The 19,990-nt window shown below is 56.7% G+C and overlaps 1 protein-coding gene and 1 non-coding gene across 7 annotated transcripts in view; both read left to right on the top strand.

The window, feature by feature from the left end:
* RBM6 (RNA binding motif protein 6) overlaps positions 1-19,990 on the top strand; it is an 82,623-nt gene extending 62,633 nt beyond the window's left edge. For all 6 annotated transcript variants that reach the window (XM_045856951.1, XM_045856953.1, XM_045856956.1 and 3 more), the window contains 15 exons: positions 3,269-3,343; positions 6,095-6,155; positions 8,326-8,598; positions 9,039-9,199; positions 10,087-10,184; positions 10,603-10,645; positions 10,790-10,871; positions 11,122-11,207; positions 11,735-11,878; positions 12,828-12,923; positions 14,740-15,003; positions 16,613-16,687; positions 17,316-17,413; positions 18,906-19,038; positions 19,757-19,990. In XM_045856951.1, coding sequence (XP_045712907.1) covers positions 3,269-3,343; positions 6,095-6,155; positions 8,326-8,598; positions 9,039-9,199; positions 10,087-10,184; positions 10,603-10,645; positions 10,790-10,871; positions 11,122-11,207; positions 11,735-11,878; positions 12,828-12,923; positions 14,740-15,003; positions 16,613-16,687; positions 17,316-17,413; positions 18,906-19,038; positions 19,757-19,882 — 1,815 coding nt within the window. In that variant the 3' untranslated portion in view covers positions 19,883-19,990. The remainder of the gene's footprint in view (positions 1-3,268; positions 3,344-6,094; positions 6,156-8,325; positions 8,599-9,038; positions 9,200-10,086; positions 10,185-10,602; positions 10,646-10,789; positions 10,872-11,121; positions 11,208-11,734; positions 11,879-12,827; positions 12,924-14,739; positions 15,004-16,612; positions 16,688-17,315; positions 17,414-18,905; positions 19,039-19,756) is intronic.
* Positions 357-488, top strand: LOC123830905. Its single transcript, XR_006787840.1, has one exon. It is a non-coding gene; the product is annotated as a small nucleolar RNA SNORA51 (small nucleolar RNA).

The following is a 19,990-nucleotide window of genomic DNA, read 5'->3' as shown; positions in this document are numbered from 1 at the left end:
CCCCACAGGTTGCTCCCCTAGGAGACACGGGCAGATCTGTGCCCCCCGAAGTCCGAAGAAGGGGCACTGCAGGGCCGGGGAGGGGGGTTCAGTGTGTGTCAGACCTGCGCCCGCTGGGCCACCTGCCTGTGCGCCGTAGCCACCGGGGAAGGAGAGCACGGGCCGGCCCGGCCGGCCGTTCCCGCTCGGGCTGTTCCTGTGTCTGTTCACTCGCACTGAAGCAACAGTGATGTCGAAGCCACTCCGTGTCTTCGGCAGCAGTTTCTCTGGCGGCCTTGTGTCTGGCCACGTGCAGGTCGGAAAGAAAGCGCTGCCTTAGCCGTAGGGGACTCTGAGGAGTAAGAAATCATTGCCTTGGCCTCCCGGTGCTTACCGCAGGCTGTGTTCTTGCACCGCCTGCACAGAATGAGGAGGCAGAGTCAACTCACCCCACGTACACCTCAGCCCAGGCCCTTTGCCTGGGCTTTATTGTGAATGGGGGGACATGGAGGGAGGGAGGGAGGGACGGAGGGAGGGAAGGAAGGAAGGAAAGGAAAGGAAGGAAGGAAGGAAGGAAGGAAGGAAGGAAGGAATCATTTCCATGGTCAAAGTCGGTCTGCCGACGAGCACTTCTGGTAGAGGGGTTTCCTGCCTTCCACAGAAGGGCACCCAGCGCCTGGACTGCATGTTCGTTCCCCGAGAAGGATAAAGTGCTCCTTGCCTTACAAACTTCTGAATCTGCTGATGCCTCCAAGTGGCAAGATCAGAACTTGCAACAGGCTGCAACACAGCAGTGCCGTGCTCCGACATAGCGCTCACTGCCCGAACGGCAGCCCGCGCACTCTGCGGGCTGGGGGGTGGCGAGCCTGTGATGTTGGCGGCACTCCCTCCCAGAGCCGCTGTGCACTGCGCATGTCCGTCTCCCGGGGTGGTCGGACCCTCTCGGTCTTCCTTCCACAAGCACTTGTCGAGTCCCTTTTCTGTACCAGGCACTACGCTTGGTACCGATAATAAAAGGCCAGGAAGATGTGGCCTGGTGCTAAGATTTGGCCCAGCAATGGACACATGACACCAAGTGCTGTCCTAAAGGTGCAGGTTCTGACAGGCAGTGGCCACCCCCCGTGACAGTGTAGGCTTTCGGTGTGATGCGAGGAGAGGGGACGCAGCACCACTGACCAGCAGGCGGGGCGGAGCGCGGGGCCGTCTGACCCTGCCTGGTCTGGTCTGCGGCGCTCGGCCCTGCCCAGCACAGCGGGTCGAAGTGCGCGCACTGAGCCTGCACTGTGTCCCCTGGTAAGCGCTCACGTGTGTTAATGTACTTAATCTCCACAACCACCGCAAGAAGTAGGTGCTGTCATCCCTACTTGCCAGACGAGGAAACTGAAGTGTAAAGAGGTTAAGGACGCTGCTGAAGGTTGTGGAGAGGAGGCAGGATTTAACTGTATGGAAAGAGACCCAGAGTTCTTTTTTTTTTTTTAATCCTTCTGTTAGGATAGGTTCGCTGATTTTTAGGGAGAGACAAAGGGGAGAGAAGCATCCATCAGTTGCCTCCTGTATGCGTCCCAGCTGGGGTTGATCCTGCAGCCTACCTAATGCGTGCCCTGACTGGGACGGGGCCAGCAGCCTTGTAGGGGTGCGGGACAGCGCTCCGACCCCCTGACCCACCCGGCCGGGGCCGGAGTCCATGTTTTTAAATCACGTGATGTGCAGCCTCTGGGTGGAAAGATGTTGTTTCGAGGGTAAAAGTCGGCCGAGTGCCATCCCCTCCGACCCTGCCTACCTGCCTGCCTGCAGGGCTCTTTTCTTCTCTGTTGGCTCCCTGCCAGCGCCAAGCAGGAGCTGGTGAACGGGGCAGGGGGTCCCTTCTCTGCGGCCCCAGGCGGGGGCCCGGCTCTGCCTTTCACCAGCTGGGTGGTCCTGCCTCTCTGCCATGTGTCCTCGTCCGTGAAGTGGAGATCATGTTACTTCCTGGCATCATGTAGGGGGTTAAATATGACTGAGCAAGCACCTAGTAAATGTTAGCAAACATTCGTCATCATCGTCCTCCGGCTTGAGTCCAAGCCAGGAAACAGTTTCTCGGAGACCGGACTCTAGGACCCAGGCAGGCAGGCGGTGTTCCTTTGGTTTCGACAAGACAGTAATTTTGTCCTATGTGTTTTTCTTGACTCTTTTGGCATGGAAAGCAGAGAGGTAAAGCATTATTTGACAGATGTGTGGATTCGAGCAAGACACTGCGGCCTCGTTGCCCAGGAAGGCCCTGCAGAACTCAGAGCCTGTCTGGGGACACGCGAGGACCCTAGCGGGCGGCCGTGGGGCCGCGGAGCCGCGCAGGGCTGTTCCTGCGGCACCCTCGGTTGGTGCGCTTGCACGCGGGGGGCGGGCCAGCCGACCGGTAGGCGGAGGTGTTCCTTCCTCGGTTGCCACACGAGTCTGCGGGTTGGTGTTTAATGAGCAAAACTCACTTTTTCTCGATGCGAAGTAGATGTCGTGGCTTGCCTGAAGTGCAGAGGCAGAGGAGCCTTGTTGCTGCCGACTTGCCCGAGCCCCTCTCCCCCGATCCCGGCCAGGCGGCCCCAGACCGCTCGGTTCCCGGTGGTCGGTTCTCCGATCCCGTGGCGGCTTGCTCTGCAGGCTCCAAGCTGGGGTGACACCGAGGCCGCTGCCACCAGCCATTCAGTTTCCTGATAACAAGGATGTGACCTGCCGGGAAGCTTTCACCTTCCCACCTTCCTCCTTGCTTCGCGTCTTCTGTGTGGCACCTCTTTCTCCTGGTGCTTTTGCCGCGCAGCCAGTGTTCCAAAGCAAGTCCCCAGGCACCAAAGTGCCCGGCCCTCTCCCCTCCCTCCTCCTCCAGGAGTCCGAGTTAGCCCTGTAAGGGAAGACCACTGCGAGGGCCCCTGGGCCTCTGTGCTGCAGGAGCAAGGGTTTGCTTCTGGGGGTGTGCCGGCTCCTGAGCCGGGCAGGGCAGTTGCTGGGGGTGGGGGGCCCGTCTGAGAGCGCTCTGCCTGAGCTCTGGAGTGGACTGGGCCTCACCTGCCCAGGGACAGTGCCCCGCCTGCAGGAGTCAAGGCCGAAGACCGATGCCACCTTCTCCCACCCCCTTTCCCTAAGCTCCCTTTGCCACACCGCCCCAAGTCCGAGGCTTAAAACAGCCACCGACTTCTGTTGATGAATAAGCTCACCCTTTGTGAAATGTTTCAGCTTGGGGACTGGAAAGGCTGTCTGTGCCTTCCCGTCTCTCCGTTTCTCTGGGGGCCGACGTTGATGACTTCTGTCTTTGTCTTCACAGGGAACTCTGATGATCCGTGACAAAGAGGTCACCCTCGAGTATGTACCAAGTCCGGATTTTTGGTACTGCAAACGGGTAAGTGCCAGGAGTTCCTTTGCTCAGAAGTGAGGATCTGGCATCGCAGCTTCTCCGTGTCTCCAGGAATGCTGCCTGGTGGAGGGCTTTGCCAGGGGCAAGGCTCTTCCTCCTTGGTCATTTCAGATGAACTGGAGGTCAGGGCAGGGTCACCTGGAGCACCTGGAGTTCGCCAGCTGCCACCTGTGGCCACAGCGGGCTCTGGGCCTGCAGTTAGAAACACTTTTTGGGGGTAGCAGTCACTTGACTTTTAACCTCTCCCCAGCTGCCCTTCCTGGGCATGACCCAGGGGAGTTAATGCTTGCAAAGGTGTGTTTGGAGAGGCTGGTGCGGTGTGAGGCGTACATGTTTGGGATACTCAGGAGTTTCTAGGATCTAGAACTTCAGGTCCCATAGCATTTTACCTCTGTCCAACTCCATATTCCTGTGGAATAGTGTATTAGAAGATTGTAGGCAATACTCTTTTTTTAAAAAAAAAGATTTTACTTATTTATTTTTTTAGAGAGTGGACGTGAGGAAGAGAGGGAGAGAAAATCAATGTGTGGTTACCTCTTGAGCGCCCCCTACTGGGGATCCGACCTTGCAACCCAGGCACGGGCCGAGACTGGGGATTGAATCAGCGACCCTTTGGTTCGCACTGAGCCACACCAGCCAGGGCTAGCTAGGCTGTATTCTTATTAGAAGTCCATTTTGATTGCAGTTGAGCATGAAAATATAATTTGTCATTTTTCATTGCTACTAGTTTCAAAAATAATTATGAAAAATTTAATAAAGTTTCTGAACCACACTTAGAGCTTAATATAAGTCAGTAAAAACTGTAGCTTGGTGTTAATGATCTCAGTAAGGTACAGTCTGGACATTCGGTTGCCGTTAACCAAAGCTCCTACGTTTCATGGGTATATCACCTGAAGGTGTCAATTTAGGAAAAACATTTAACTTTTCTTTAAGGTTTTATTCGTTTATATTAAAAGAGAGGGGAAGGGAGGGAGAACGACAGGTTGATATCTGATGTCAGAATTATACTGCTGTTGCCAAGGCTGTCTCTTGAAAGAACTGAATGGCTTGGTTACGTTGTCCCCTTAAAATGACAGGCCACTTGCCTAGCTGTCTTGGGCTACTTTTCAGTTTTTGTGTTTTGGGGGCTAAGCGTTGAAGTGCCAAACCTGCGCATGTGCCCTCGGGCCTGACGTGGAACGTGCTGACTTTTTCAGCACACGCACGGCCTCGGCGTTCACGACAGCCAGCAGGTGGAAGCAGCCCAGGTGTGCGTTGGCTGGCGGGCAGGCAGGTAAACAAAAGGTGGTATGGCCATGCAGTGGGGTGCTGTTTGGCAGTAGAAAGAAATGAGGTGCTGATACACACCGTGACATAGAGGGACCCAGAAAAAAACTATGCCAGACACGAAAGGCCATTTGTCACAGTTTCATGGGAGTGCGGCGAGAACGGGAACTGACTCTGCTTGGCCTGATTTGGGTGATAAAGCTGTTCTGAAGTTAGCCTGTGGTGATGGCTGCACTGTACACGTACTAGAAATCATTGAATCAGACACTCAAACGGGAGAATTTTGTGGTGTTTAAATTGTACCTATTGAGGTTTGGATCCTGGCTCCGCCACTTAGAACAGCTCTGCTGTGACAACAGATATCCCCCAAACCCTATCCTCCACACACAGTACCTGTTGGGGGCTGTGAGCCATTGCTAACACTTCTGCTGCGTGGCCTTCGTTCTGGGCCCCGGGGGGCGGGGGCGGGGAGCAGCCCTGGCATGGCCCTGGTGTCTCTGAGGGGAAGAGCAGGAGGCTCACTCCCAAAGGCAGTGGCTCTCGAAGCCTCTGCCAAACCTTCGCAGGTCACGTTCACTCACACTCCATTGGCCGAACGGAGCAGGGCACGTGGCCGAGGCGGAGAGTGGAGAAGGGAAGCGCACTCACCCTGCGGGGAGGTGGCGCAGTCACTTGACGGCGGGCAGGGCTTTGTGTGTGAGCCGGTTACAGCGGAGGGGACGATGGAACAGTCGGCTGTAATGATCTCATCTGACTGACTCAACCTCCACAGGCCTCGGTTCCATCATCTGCAAGATGGAGAGGTGGTAGCTCTCCGCGTCAGTCAGTGGTGGCATGTAGGCCTGGGACGCGGCATGTGCTGTGTAATCGTGAACTGCTGCTGCTAACGTTCTCCCCTGTCCTCCGTCCGGGGGGCCCCTACTCACCCTGCAAAGCCCCACTCAGACAGCACCCTCTTCGTGGGGCCTGCCCTCCGGTTTCCTGCCCGTCCGCTCCCTGCCCTCATGGCACTTGGGAGCTCGGCGGCAAAACTTCAGGGCCTTTGAGTTCGGCAGCGTGCTTGCCCAGAGGCTCAGACGAGAAGAGTTATGTCCACGTTGCAGTGTGTTTCTTCCCTTGCTACCAGGCTAGTGAACATTTCGTTTCCTTTAGCAGCCTCAGAATAGCTGCCAGGGGCGTGACCGGTGCATCTCAGCAGTCCAGTTTCCTTCAGTGAGCTTATTATTATTTCCTGCAGAAGCCCTCATCCGGGGCAGGGACACTCGGGGCTGCTCCAGAGTCAGACTCCCTGTCGGAAGGCAGCTCTCAAACGGCAGCGTAGCAGTTCCGTCCTCCAGCTGCGTCTCAGGCTTCGGGGCGATCTGGGATGTGGCTCATTTCTTTCATTTTGGCAGGTGTTGCTGTGTAGGTATATATAAGGTTTCTAACAGCACTTCCAGTGCCACTGAATTCTCCCTCCTTCTCCTGCAGTGTAAGGCCAGTATCGGTGGACACCGGTCTTCGTGCTCATTCTGCAAGTGCCCGCGGGAAGGTGAGTGGTGGTGGAGGCGGCGGTTTGTATTTTCTGTGCTGAGCAAAACACATTTCCTGCTTTCCTTGGCCTCTGATAAATACAAGTTCATCTGTGAACGTCTTAAAAGTGCATCCTGACACCTGACCTCATGTGTCCTGTTGGTGAAGGACTTGGGGTCACAGAGCGCCGCCAGGGGGAAGGGGTGGGTTTCAGTCTCCTCAGGCTGAGGCGGCTGAATGGGCCGCCAAACAGAGGTCAGTGGTGTTACGGTTTAGGGCACAGTCGGGGTGCGAGGCTGGAAAAGAGTCTGCGTGGTGTTAGCGCATGTGACACCCCCCCACACGCATGCACGCTCCCTTCTCCGAAGTCACTGCGGCTCGTTTGCCCTCGTTACTGTTTTCTCATTTACACCCTAAGAAAACGTGACAGGGTCGTCAATAGAAAAGCATTTGTCGAAGTAGCAGTAAAAATGCAAACAAGAGGAAATCATCAGAATGGAGGGTGTGTGTTATTTTTATAGAGGAATAAACCCCATCAGCTTCTCCGCCACTTGACATAAAAGTAGATTTCTCCAAAAAGTGGAGGGGTAGGAGTGGAGTAGCTTTAGGGGGACGGCCTTCGAGGCTGCCAGAGGCCCGCTAACCACAGTCCTGTGGCAGCAACTCGCCGCCACGGAGGTGTTCCTCACGCCATCTGCTGAGCGAAGCCACGCGTGACCATGAAAGACAGTTCCGAGCAGGGCCCAGGTGGCCTTCCGCACAGCCCCCCTGCTCCGTGGCCAGAGCGCAGGGCGCTTGCGGGGGGTTTCTCGGCCGGGCTCTGGCCCGTGGCGCAGACGCGCTTCTCTGCGGGCGGCGGTGCGCCAGTGCTGTGGGAACCTCTGGGGAGGGCTCGCCCCAGAGACCAGACCAGCACACGGGAAGGCGAGTCAATGCTGAGCTTTTTAGCTTGTTGCATGACTTCAGATTAGGCAGAATTGTATTTTTTCTCTCAAGGAAGACTTCTTTCTCAGTCTCTTCTCACAGACGAATAGACGGTTTGTAGAGACCCTGGGGCCCTGCCGCCAGGACGGCCGAGACGGCTTTGACCCGTGCACAGAGAGCAGGTGCTCGCCGGTTGCCGGTCACTGTCCCCGATCTCGGTGTCGCTCCCATAGGTGTCTCCTTTTGAGCCACGTGGCTTCCTGTGAACCCTCCAAAAATGAAGTAATTGCAAAAATATGCCCCCAATTAACTGGATAGATTATTCTCCCGTAGAAAGAGATTTGCGATGAATCATGCATATTTTGAAGGACATTCGCCCATTGTAAGGACTTGAGTATGAACGAGCTGTGTGCAGGTGGGCCTGGTCTCAGCTCCGCCAGAGGAGAGGGCCCCGCGGTCTCCCCGAGTGTGAGACGGCCGTCCCTGTGGCATAGCCGTGGAAGAGGAGGACACGTGTCCTCCTAGACACGTTTGGGAGATATCTTTCTACCAGACTTCTAGCAAGGGTCATATTTTTGCTGATTTTGTCTCCAAATCTGTTCTTATGAGTGGTTATAATAGGTACAGGTTCTCATGAAGGATTTCTTATATTTTAAAATTTTGCTTTATTTTTTATGTTGTACATTTCCGTTATCATTTATTCCCCCCCATCTCCTCTCCCAGCCCCGTCCCCTCCCTTCCCCCTCAGTCACCACACGGTTGTCCGTGTCCGTGAAGGATTTCTTCTATCTAAGTGTTTGGGGAGTGATAGACTACTCACAATATTAGAGTTTTAAGTACTTGGATAGTTTCTTTTGTGAACCTTGTGTGGTCTCATTCGTTTTGCTTATAGTCTGTGGGGATCTTTTTTTTGTACATATTTCTGAGATTGTTAAAAGCATTCCAGTGTCAGTATTTGGAGCCAGATAAGGAGGATCACAGGGGTAGTGTGTTTTGGCTAAAACCTACTAGCAGGCCCTGGCTGGTGTGGCTCAGTGGATTGAGTGCAGGCTTGGGAGCCAAAGGGTCACCGGTTTGGTTCCCAGTCGAGGCACATGCCTGGGTTGTGGGCCAGGTCCCCTATGAGGGGGTGCACGAGAGGCGACCACACATTGATGTTTCTCTCCCTCTCTCCTTCCCTTCCCCTGTCTCTAAAAGTAAATACATTTTTAAAAATTTTAATTAAAAAGTAAAACCTGCTGGTGATTTTCTTTCTGTTTCTGTAGTGGCAGAGTCCAAGCAAGATTTAGTAAGTTACCCCCAGCCTCAGAAAACACCCATACCAGCGCCGTCAGAAAAACCATCCAGCCAAGCCCCAAAGTCCACTGACAAGGAACCTGAACCCAAGAAGCGGGAGGAAGGACAGGAGCCGCGCTTGGGACACCAAAAGAGGGAGGCGGAAAGGTACCTGCCCCCTCGAAGGGAAGGGCTCAGCTTCCGAAGAGACCGAGACAAGGAGCCGTGGTCTGGGGAGACTCGCCAGGATGGGGAGAGCAAAAGTAAGTGCCTGGTCAGGGCGGGCCAAACTGTGACCGCTGCGGTTGGGGCGCGGGCAGCCTGTGCGGCGGCCCGGGTCTGGTCTGCCGCGCCCCACACCCTCGCACAGCTCTTCTCTGCAGCGCCCCCCCCCACACACTCCCCCGTGCTAGTGGAAGGGACCCTCCTCTTCCCCATAGCGAGTTCTAGTCAAAGGCAGCAAGGCTTTAACTTCAGATTTCTGGGTACTGGTGAACGGAAGTACGAGCGGGTATTGGACTAACACTTCATTACAGAAGCAGCCTCGCTAGACCAAGTAGCAACTGCAGTCGTCTGCAGTAAAAATAGCTAATTACATTAATTTAAAAAAAGAAAAGAGAAAAGGACAGTCAGGCTCTGAGGACTTCAGAAACGAGCCTCTCTCTTCCCTTGCCTCTCTGCCACCCGTGCGTGGCTTGTCCAGCGATCATGCTCAAACGCATCTACCGGTCCACGCCGCCCGAGGTGATCGTGGAAGTGCTGGAGCCCTACGTCCACCTGACCACGGCCAACGTGCGGATCATCAAGAACAGGACCGGCCCCATGGGCCACACCTACGGCTTCATTGACCTCGACTCCCACGCGGTGAGTCTCCCCCGCCTTGCGGTGGTCGGGGGACAGCCGGCCGTGGGGACCCCGGGCGGCTCTGGCGGGCACTCCCTCGTCCTCGGAATTCTCGTGTTCCGCCTGGTATCAGGGCCCTCCGGTTCTCTCCTCCAGTTCAGAGTTCGTTCAGGTGAGGCGACTGCCCTCGAACTTAGAATTCTGAGTGGCTCTCCAGATCCACCCCTGGCTGTGGGCTGTACGATTTCCAGTTAAAAATGGAGCTCGGTCACTCGTGAAGAGTCTGAGTGCCGACCCTGGCGGGAGTTGAGTGAATTTTCTGATTCTCAGACTTGCTTTGCCGACTACAGATGGTTTTTATGTTTGCTGGTAATAGGACACTTCTTCTTTTTCCTTGGAGTGTTGCTTTTATAGATTCTCGCTGCTTGCATTTTCAGCCGTGGGGCCCTTTTCTGTGGAGGGGACATGACGATGTCCCCTCTGTGGAGGGGACCTGACAGAAATCGTCGGCACTTAGATTCCGTGCCCAGAAACCACAGGGGCTTTGTAGACCAAATCCGACACGAGGACAGTTGCTGCCTCAAAGAAAAGGACTTGCATTTCTGACATTCATTTCAGAAACTGGCCAGAAACAAAAAGCTGACTATGCCATCTTCCCTTCGGGAACAGGAAAGGGTGCTTATCACAATAAAGTCTTTTCCAGTTAAAAGGGAAACTGACGACTTCCCCGCCCACTCTGAGCGCCCTTCACTGGAAACCTTTCTGGCCAGTGCGCCTTCTATCACAGTTGTGGCCCGAACGTACCGTTTAGCAGTTTTTCCTTTGAGGGGTCCAGTACTTGTTTGGGCCTCTCTCGGAGGACATGGCCGTTTCTCTCTTTGGGTTCACGCGAGTCTTCGGTTCCCCAGGAAGCTCTTCGGGTGGTGAAGATCTTGCAGAACCTGGACCCACCGTTCAGCATCGATGGGAAGATGGTAGCTGTGAACCTGGCCACTGGGAAGCGAAGGTGAGGAGGGCAGGGGGGGTGTCCTTGTGCCGCCTCCACCCGCCCAGGACTTGGGAGGAAACTTCACACCCCATGGCCCTGAGAAGTCTGATTCCTCTGCGCTCTCTCGCCCATCCTGGCCCAAGAGTGGTGGCTGGGACACGGCTGCATCAGAGAGGCCAGGTTGCAGGAATGGGGGGGATCTGGCTCTTGCTCCCTCAACCCGGCAGTTCTGCTCCATCGGATGGTTCCGCAGAAGTCCCGCTGCTCCTCCGTGCAGGACTCTGCCCCAGCAGGACTGCTTGCTGGGGCGGGGGGCGGGGGGGGTCCTTCCCTGCAGAATGGGGGAAAGAGAGTTGCTTGGCCAATCTGTAGGGCTGGGCACTTCTCAAGCGACTCTTGGCCGCAGGCCCGTGTCATGTTGTTTTGTTTGTTGCAGAAATGACTCTGGGGACCACTCCGACCACATGCACTACTATCAGGTAGGCGTTGGCGGCTGGGGAGTGAGTGCTCTGTTGAAGTCCTCAAGTGACTGAGAGAGTGGTTAGGAATCCTCTGCAGTGGGTGTCTGTTAGGGGGAACGGCTGTCAGAAGGTCCATTATCTTACCTTGCCTTTCTGTGATAGGGTAAAAAGTATTTCCGAGATAGGAGGGGAGGTGGCAGAAATTCAGACTGGTCTTCAGATTCAAATCGACAAGGACAACAGTGTGAGTGACCTTTGTTTTATTTTTATTGTGGGGTTGGTTTTTTGTGGGGTTTTTTTTTTTTGCTTGACTACTCATTAATTGAAATTTTTGTGACCGCAAACTTTGCGAGAAGGGTGCTCCTTCAGAGAGTGCCGCCCACAGGGCTTGCTCCCGTTGAGGCCGCCGGCCTCATTCCTGGGCCGTCCTCGTGGGTCCCAGTGAGGGCCTCGCTGCGGGACCGACACGGCCTCTGGCTGTATATCCCCTGCAGCGTCATCGGACTGCTACATATACGACTCTGCCACGGGCTACTATTACGACCCCTTGGCGGGAACCTATTATGACCCCAACACCCAGGTGAGTTTGTGTCTCTGTCTACTTTGTCAGTGAGTCTTTTGAGAGGAGTGCCTGTAATTTGTCACTTTGAAGATTTCGTCCCCTGGATTGTCTGGTTGCTCATTACATGACAAGTTGGAAAGGTTTAAACCTACAGAAACTGAGTGTTTCTCCGATCCAGGCAGCTGCTTTGACTACCTGCACCTCATGTCTAATGTGGTGTTTTAAAAAGCCCAGATCTTCTGTTGAGTTGTATTTATTCAGGCGGATTTTAAAGATGATGACCTTTATGTTAACTGTTGCCTCTGGAAAACCAGTGCCTTGTGGCATGGCAGGTAAGACCAGCACTGCTCTTGGAGGAAGGGACAGCGCGTGGCCTGGACGCGCCCTGGCCCCCAAGCAGAGTGCTAGGTGGTTTGATGCGGTCTCCTCTCGGACTCGGGAGTGAGCGAGCTGCTCTTTCCCCCGGAGGGACTGTGCTCCCTGGACCCGGACTCCTGGGAGAGGGAGGCATTCCGGGGACTTACCTGTCTCCAACTGCACTGCAGCAAGAAGTCTACGTGCCCCAGGAGCCGGGGTCGCCTGAGGAAGAGGAGAGCAAGGAGAAGACATCAGCCGGTCAGAAGTCAAGCAGCAAGAAGGAGACGTCTAAAAGAGAAGGCAAGGAGAAGAAAGACCGAGGAGCGACCAGGGTGAGAGGACGTGGGATCTGCTCTCTCTTCACCGCGTATTTACAGATGAGAACACAGGGGTCGCGGCAGAGAACGGCTGCGTCGGAGGTGTCAGATTGCCAGAGAAGCAGGCAGCCCCCTTGCCCCCCAGGGCGGGCTCACTCCCACGAGCGCAGGAACCAGGGGTGGCAGGGCAGAGTGGCCCGGCCCGAGCCCCACACAGGGTTCCACGGGCTCCCTCCCCTTCTGGGTGCTGCCGCCTGCACGCCCAGGCCTGTGGGCCGGCTGTGTGCAGCGGGGGCGCCGCGTGGTGGTCTCCGTTCGCTTTGTATTCTGCCATGAGTCCTCGTCCTTGTTTCTGTGCAGTTTCCAAGTTGTTATCTTAACACCTGCCTGGTGAAAACTCGCAGTAGAGCTGTGCCCTGCTTTCCTCATCATTCCGGCATTGCTTGTCCCTTCTTTCCGATCTCTTACTGTCATGATGCATAGCACTCAGGATTTTATTTCTCCTCTTAAACCGTTTCCTGTCTCCTGACATAAAGTCGAATTGTTCTCCAAAGAATTGTATTTCATGTATCCTGACACGTTAGTGAAAAGGGATGAATGTTGTGGTTCAGTTTGTAACTTGTCTTTTTTTTCCTTGAATACTGTGTGGTTTGCTGAGAGAGAGAGAGAGAGAGAATGTGTGTGTATCCGAGAATTTAGACTTGGGAGTGACATCTGCTTAGTGTCTGGTGCCTGCTTTTGCTACTTATTTGTTCTAATCATATTCTCAGTCATTTCAAGAATGAGGATATTAATGCCTATATAGGAGGATTGTAGTAAAAGCTGCAGATAATGGGTATGAACGTATCATCTTCCTGGCATATAGTTATCATTCAGTATATACCAATTTTGAAATCATAGCAACAGCTCTTAACCTACCTTGTACGAGTATCTATCGTGTGAGACTTGCCTTGGATTTTGTCAGTTTCAGGAGAATGCTGGCGAGGGGACAGCGCCCCTAGAGGACGTCTTCAAGAAGCCCCTGCCTCCCACCGTGAAGAAGGAGGAGAGTCCGCCGCCGGTGAGGCCGGGCTGCTGCCCTGGGCTGGGGCCAGGGCCGGGCTGGGGCCGGGCCGGTGCCGGGGCCGGGGCGGGTCCCAGTCGGTCGGGGAGGAGGTTCAGAGGCCCGTGCCTCACTTCCACGGTGGTCCTTGGTGGTCCTGTCCGCCTCACAGACACACGCGCGCGTGACGGGGCTGTCTTCTCACGGGGAAGGCCGGAGGAGGGCCAGAGCCAGGTTTCTGCCCTCTTTCCCTCCGCCCTGCTGCGTTCCCTCCAGATCGGGGAAGGCCCGGCTCTTTTTAACTTGCATTTAGCCTTGGTCTTGTTAATTCTCTTTTAAACGGCCAAGGAAACCCATTTTTTTCTGGCCCTGATATTTCCCCTGGAGGATCCTTGTGGAGATGCCATAAGAATCTCTCGGGGGGCGGGGGGGGGCGCTGCGTGGCTGTTGTAAATAGGCTGCGGTGAACACGGGGTGCATGTACCCTTTCCACTCAGTGTTTCAGGTTTCCTCAGATACATTCCCAGAAGTGGAATCCCTGGGCCATAAGGCAGTTCCACCTTTCATTTTTTGAGGGAACTCCATGCCGTTTTCCCCAGCGGCTGCACCGTCTGCATTCCCACCAGCAGGGCACTCGGGCGCCCTGCCGACAGGCGTGGGGCGGGTCTCCCGCGGTTTCCGTGTGCGTCTCTCTGGTGACGGGCGACCGGAGCGTCCTTTCCTGTGTCTGTCGGCTGGCCGGCCCTGTGTCCTCTTTGGGGGAGTGTCCGTTCCGGTCCTCGGCCTATTTTTAAGTTAGACTTTTTTTGTGGGTGTTGAGTTTTATAAGTTCTCACAAATGTTGGATGTTAGCCCCTTATCAGATGGATCAGCAAGTATGTTCCCTGTAAAGTCGTTTGTCTTTTCACCTTGTGGTGGTTTCCTTGGCTGTGCACGCACTTTCCAGTTTGACGTAGTCCATCTGTTTACTTTCCCTTTGGTTTCCCTGGTGCAAGGAGATACGGTAGAGAAAATATTGCTGTAAGAAATGTCTTAGATTGTACGGCCCCTGTTTTCTGCTAGGATTTTCATGGTTTTGAATCTAACATATAGGTATTCAATCCATTTCAAATTGATTGTTGTTGGTACCTGTGTTTTAGGTACCTAAAGTAATGATAGTCTCAGTCTAATCACACGATTCAGATTAAATATAGATATATAGCTGTAGTAGTCTTCTTTCTTTCTTTTTTTTTCTTTTTCACTTTTTATTGATCATAAGACAATGACCATGCATCGCTGCTTAACAGTTTCCTGTAATCCGTCGATCAGTACTCTTTGCCCACTCGGCATTGTTAATCCACTTCACTGTAACACATCAGTGCCGACCCACCTTGGCCTTCCCTTGCTAAGGAGCCCCGTCTGTCTACCTGAGCGCTATTCTTCCGTTGCGCTAATCCCTAGGGGTCACTGCGGCCTTCATAAAATTTCTCTTTCCTTTTCTCCGTGGTTACAGCGACTTGGAGATGGTTGCTCTCTCTTCCTCTTTGTAACTGGTAACTTCGCGACTCCTTCTCTGTGCTCTGCTTCAGCCCTCTTCCTCTCCTCTCCACCGTTCTGTGGCTACAGCCACTCCCCAGGGAGCTAGTCGGGCTCGCACCCCGCGAGCAGGAGGAACGTCAGGCTCCAACCATGTCGCCCCCACTTGGGAAGGGAGCACTGGGGTCCGTGGGCCTGTCCTGAACCCAGTTCACTGTTCCAACTAAAAGAAGAAATGAGGCGCCCATACCAGAACGTGTGGAAAACAGGCCCCAGGGTGAGGCTGAGTGTGGTGTTGATCCCGGCCCTCTCCTCGCAGCCCAAGGTGGTGAACCCGCTGATCGGCCTCCTGGGGGAGTACGGAGGCGACAGCGACTACGAGGAGGACGAGGAGGAGGAGCAGCCCCCGCCGCCGCAGCCCCGCTCCGCGCAGCCCCAGCAGCGGGACGAGTCGGCGGCCAAGAAGGAGAACGAAGAAGACAAACTCACGGACTGGAACAAGCTGGCCTGTCTGCTCTGCAGAAGGCAGTTCCCCAACAAAGAAGTTCTGATCAAACACCAGCAGCTCTCGGACCTGCACAAGGTACTGGGGGACGGGGCCCTGACCTTTCAGGCTTGCAGAGAGCGGGGAGCATTTCGGGGGACAGAAAGTGCAGGCCGTCCCTCCGCAGCCTGCATCATCATCCCCAGTTCCAGGAACTCAGGCAGTCCACACTCCAGGGGTCAGTTGTCCCTCCACCTGTTGTTCGTGATGAGTCGCTTTGTGTTGGAGCTGTGCCCGCCTTCCAGAAACTTCAGACCCAAGGCGGGCTGGGGCTGGGGCGCCCAACCTGGAGCCTGCGCTGGAGCTGGGGTGGGGGCAGGAGGGGGGAGGGCTTGTGGAGTGGGCGACTCACTTGCTGGGTTTCTCACCTTCGCTCCGTCGTTACCCAGACCTCAGACAGGCCCCTCCTCTTCCCCAGCACTCGCAGGCGTCCCCTGGTGCCGTCTGGCTCCAGCAGGTGCCAGCTTCCCCGGTGGGTCACGTTCTGCCGTCTCCTCACGTAGGGAGTCACTGCTGTGAGCCAGGGCACAGCGGCTGGTCTCGGGGGTCAGACAGGCACACACCGACCTTCCCATTGATGCATGCTGACCCGGGAGCCAGGCTCCGGGCAGGTGGAGCCCCATGGGTGAGCTCGTGCTGCAGAGGGGTTCGTTTCCGACTCCTTCTGTAGCAGGTGCTGCGGGGGCAGGTGAGGGGGTGGATTCGGACTCTCCCTCGGTGCAGAGCCCTGTCTCGTGTGGCCAGAAACCGAGAAGCTCTGACTTTGTGATAAGCACGCCCCTTCCCCCAGCTGCCTCTGGGGGCTCTGCAAAGCTTCCAGGATTCGGGGACACTTCTGACAGCCCCTGCCACAGACGACCTCTGAGTCCCTTCAGTCTTTTCAAACTCTGAGTCATCAGACTAACGTTTAAATTTCAGCTTTCCGATGAAATGTGAATAAATGGCTAACAGGGTAGAAAGTAGTTGTCAGGGAAGAGGAACTAGCCGTCTGGGGACCCCACAAGTGGAACTGCTCCCTGGGCAACGGGAAGTGGGTGCAGTAGTTTTCCTCCCCTTACAGAGTGCAGAGAACCCCTCTCCGCGCAGTTTCCTACCCTGTGTGCTTGAGGGCCTTGTGTGGGGCGCCCGCGCCTCTGTGTGGGGCCCTTAAGGCGTGGGAGACTCTCAGAACAGTCTGTTTGTTTTCTGAGGCCCTTGGGGTTTCTTTTACCGTTTCTCTGGGGGCTTGAAAGTGACCAGTGTCTGAGGATGGTGGCGGCGGCGGTGGCGGCTGTGGTGGCAGGCAGAGCATGTGGGTGTTTGGTTTTCTTCCCTGGTACGCTCAAATTCGCCTCTCCCATAACTTTTTATCTTAGGTAAAGAGAGATAAACCAGATCTGTGTCTTTACACTTGAGACAGAAGCGAAGTTTCCTCTGGTGCCACACCACTTAACTGCTCTGTGTGACCAGGCAGCGTTGCAACCTGGGGTCCCGTTGCTGAGCCTCAGCAAGACCCCTTAGTGGCTGTTGCTCGCAGGGCACAGGGGCCAACCGCTCAGTAGGACTGGTCAGGGGGAGGGGCTGCCGCCCCGGAGCGGCCACGGGACGGGCTGGAGGCGTTTCCAGGAGGCCTGCTCTGGCCCGTGCTCAGCTCTCCTTCTCTTCTCAGCAAAACCTGGAGATCCACCGGAAGATAAAGCAGTCGGAACAGGAGCTCGCCTACCTGGAGAGGAAAGAGCGGCAGGTGAGCGCTGGTGGCCTCCTGCCGCCCTACCCCTGCTTTCCGGGGCGGGAGGCCCTGAAAGACGCTGTGCACATCTCTCACAGCTCATCAAACTGCGTTAAAATGGGTGCATTTTAGCATTTATGAATGACACCTTGATAGAGTTGATGGTTTTTTTAAAGGTGCGGCAGGGGTCTCATGAGTAGACCGAGCGAGGAGCACTGCTCTTCCTGCCGAGCTTTGGAAAGCCCGGTGAGGGGTGTGGGGCGGGGCTGCTGAGGCGCCGTCCTGGAGCTGCGGGCACAGGTGGCGGCCCGAGAGCCCCGTGCGCTGCACTGGTCCAGGACAGGACAGGTCTGCTGGGATGGTTCGGAGGCCGTCCGTGCAGGCCTGTGGGGAGCTGCTCCTCCTCGGAAGAGGAGGAGGAGACGCTGACCCCAGCACACCGCCACCTCCTCCGACCCGACCCGACCCGACCCGTCCAAGGGGCCGCTGCTCCCGTGGGAGGAGCGTGGGAGGGGCGCGAGCCTCCGGACTCCCGGCTGAGCTCCCTTCACGTTGGGAAAAATGTCAGGAATGAAGTGAAGCTCCCCCGCTTTTCTGTGCCCTCGGAGGGAAATCTCAGGTTGGTCGTTCTGCTCACCAACAGGGGAAGTTTAAAGAAAGAGGGAACGACCGCAGAGAAAAGCTTCAGTCTTTTGACTCTCCAGAAAGGAAACGGATGAAGTACTCCAGGGACCCCGACAGGTAAGCCTGGAGCTCCTGGCTCAGCCCGAGCCTCAGGGCCTGACGCTGAAACCGGCTCCTCCTCCCCCGACTGCCCCGCTCCCTTCTGTCGGCTCCCTTCTGTCGCACCCAGGTCGGGTGACTGGGGGCGGGTTCGGTCGGGGCTCCTGGAGCACGACGCCCTCTTGACTTCCCATCTTCACACCGGGAGAGTGTGCGTGTGTGTATGTGCGTGTGCGCGTGTGTGTGTGTCTGTGTGTGTGTGTGTGCGTGCGCGTGCACGGAAGAGCCGCGAGCGGCCTGGCTGCCCAGGGCCCTGCTGCGGTGGGCCTGCTGGGGAGCCCGCCCTCCCCTCGCCAGTGGCGGGCCCAGTAAGCGTGTTGTGCTCAGGAACCTTCGCTGTTGCACAGAGGGGCTGAGTGGGCGGTTGGCTGCTGGCAGAGACACACGATCTCCGGCTGCGCGAGCTGGTTTCCGGTGTGCTGGTCTCCGGGTCGTGAGCCCGGGGTTACACAGAATGTGCTGACAGCCACTCTGTGCAGACACTGTGTTCAGTGCGAGGATGCTCAGGTGGGCAGAACGTATATCACTCTCCGCCGTCTGAACTCGGAGTGAAGCACGCTCAGGTGGCTCTGTGTCTCACGGGACACACAGGAATACAGTGGGGGGGGGGGGCGGGATGCACCTGGGGAGTCGTCGGTAGCTCGGTGGCGCCCAACACTAGAGAGGCGTGGTTGGGTCTCCGCCAGGAGATGCGGCCGCCGGAGGCCACTTCCTGGAGTCCGTACTCCTGGAACGCCACGCCGAGACTGCGTCTGAGCGCGGTGCAGGTGCTGGAGTGGCTGTAACCGGCGTGTGGTCTGGCACCTCCGTGTGGAGGAACCAGAAGCCGGGGCGGACCGTGTGCGCCTGTGGGGCAGAGGGAGGGATGGCAGGGAGAGGCCCTGCAGGGGGCCCTGCCGGGCGGTGGCGCCTCACCTTCCCTGCTCACAGCCCACGGATAAGGGGTTATTTTTGGGTCGCGACTCAGTGACTCTCTGTGCGTAACTGAAAAAAAATTGTCGTGAAAAATACTTCCATGTGTGTGCAGGAAGTAAACTGATGATTTTATTCTGGTCTATTCTGTTTGCATATTTAAGAAGCATTAAGGGGGGACCACTTAATCACTGTAACGTCCCATCGGGTCACCCTCTGCAATGTCAGCCACGCTGGACGCGGGCAGGGGTGCAGGGTCAGCCAGGAGGCGGCGGGCTGCCACGCTGGTGGTCGAGCTCCTCGGCGTGCCTTGGGCATCTGCTGGTGTAGTGTCCCTCTCCCGTCCTTCCCCGTGAACAGGGTCCGGTCTTGGTGGTCTCGGTGCCCCGGGACAGGGCCTGCGCGTGGGTAGCAGACACTCAGGGACACCGTTCAGCACCCATAAGCGGAGGCAGAGCTGGATCAAGGGGGCAGTTTTCAGCGGGCCGTGAGCAGGGCGCTCCGAGAGCGGCGCTGAGTCTGTCTGCTTCCCTTGCAGCGACCGCAGACCTGCGGGCAGAGAGGGCCCGGACGACGGAGGCAGCAAAGGCGGCTGTGCCCAGCAGCCCGCCGCTTGGAGGAAGGGGGCAGGCCTCGGGTCCGGCCACCCCGGGCTGGCTTCCGCCGAAGAGGTGAGGTGGTTTCCGTCCTGTCGGGCTGCCATAACCGGACACACACTCACCTTTCCCTCCCTCTGTGGCCCAGAGCGGTGTCTCTGCCTTTGGGCTGGGCCTTTCCACTGCTGGCGACGGGTGCGGGAGCTGAGGAGCCCCCGGGTCTTGGTCCCGGGGCACAGCCCGGCGTGTTCGCCCGGCAGTGGGAAGGGGGAGAGCAGTTGGGAGGGAGCTCATCTTATTCCTGCACAGAGTAAGAGGTGCGGCGCCGTGGGAAGCAGGCAGGGTGAGCCTGAAGAGCCCTTGGGTGGAAAGACCGGGGAGCTAGCCACCAGAGGCACAAAGGCGCCTCTGTCTGGGAGGGGTCGTCATCAGAGGTGTCCGATGCCGAAAGTTTGAGGCGCATGAAGTTCACCCTGGTTCCCAGGAAGGGCTTCGCCCCCGAGATTTCAGGAGACGGGGAGGAAGGTGCCAAGAGGAAACACGGCCCATTTTGCGCTCCCTCCGCCCCCTCTGAACCTGCCGCCTGCAGGGCGGCCTCTCCCGGCTCCGTGTGGGGGTCGGAGTCCTGCACTCACTGCGGCCCCGCCTCCTCCCTCATCTCGGGGCCTGTGTGCGACACACCTGAAAACCCGCCCCCCGTCCCGCTCCGCTCCCACTCAGAAATGCGCGTGGTCAGAGGCCAGCCCGCAGCCGACTCACAGAGCCCCCCTCACTGTGTGCCTCTCTCGCGCAGACCGAAGGCCGGCCGCGGGGGCCCAGCGCGGGGGCTCCCGGGAGACCCGGCAAGAGACAGTCCAACGAGACCTACCGGGACGCCGTGCGCCGGGTCATGTTTGCGCGGTACAAGGAGCTCGACTGAAGAGGCGTGGGCACGCACCCCCAGGACACAGCCCCACCCCCTCCCCCGTTTTGTTTGTCCGTCTCTCCTTTTGTTTTGTTACTGTTCTGGCTGCTAGGACTTTTTTAA

The sequence above is a fragment of the Phyllostomus hastatus genome, unplaced genomic scaffold (genome assembly GCF_019186645.2).
Source record: "Phyllostomus hastatus isolate PE091 unplaced genomic scaffold, TTU_PhHast_1.1 phas_scaffold_129, whole genome shotgun sequence".
Lineage (NCBI taxonomy): Eukaryota > Metazoa > Chordata > Mammalia > Chiroptera > Phyllostomidae > Phyllostomus > Phyllostomus hastatus.
Note: the sequence above shows the minus strand (reverse complement) of the source record. Positions and strands in the feature narration are given on the sequence as shown.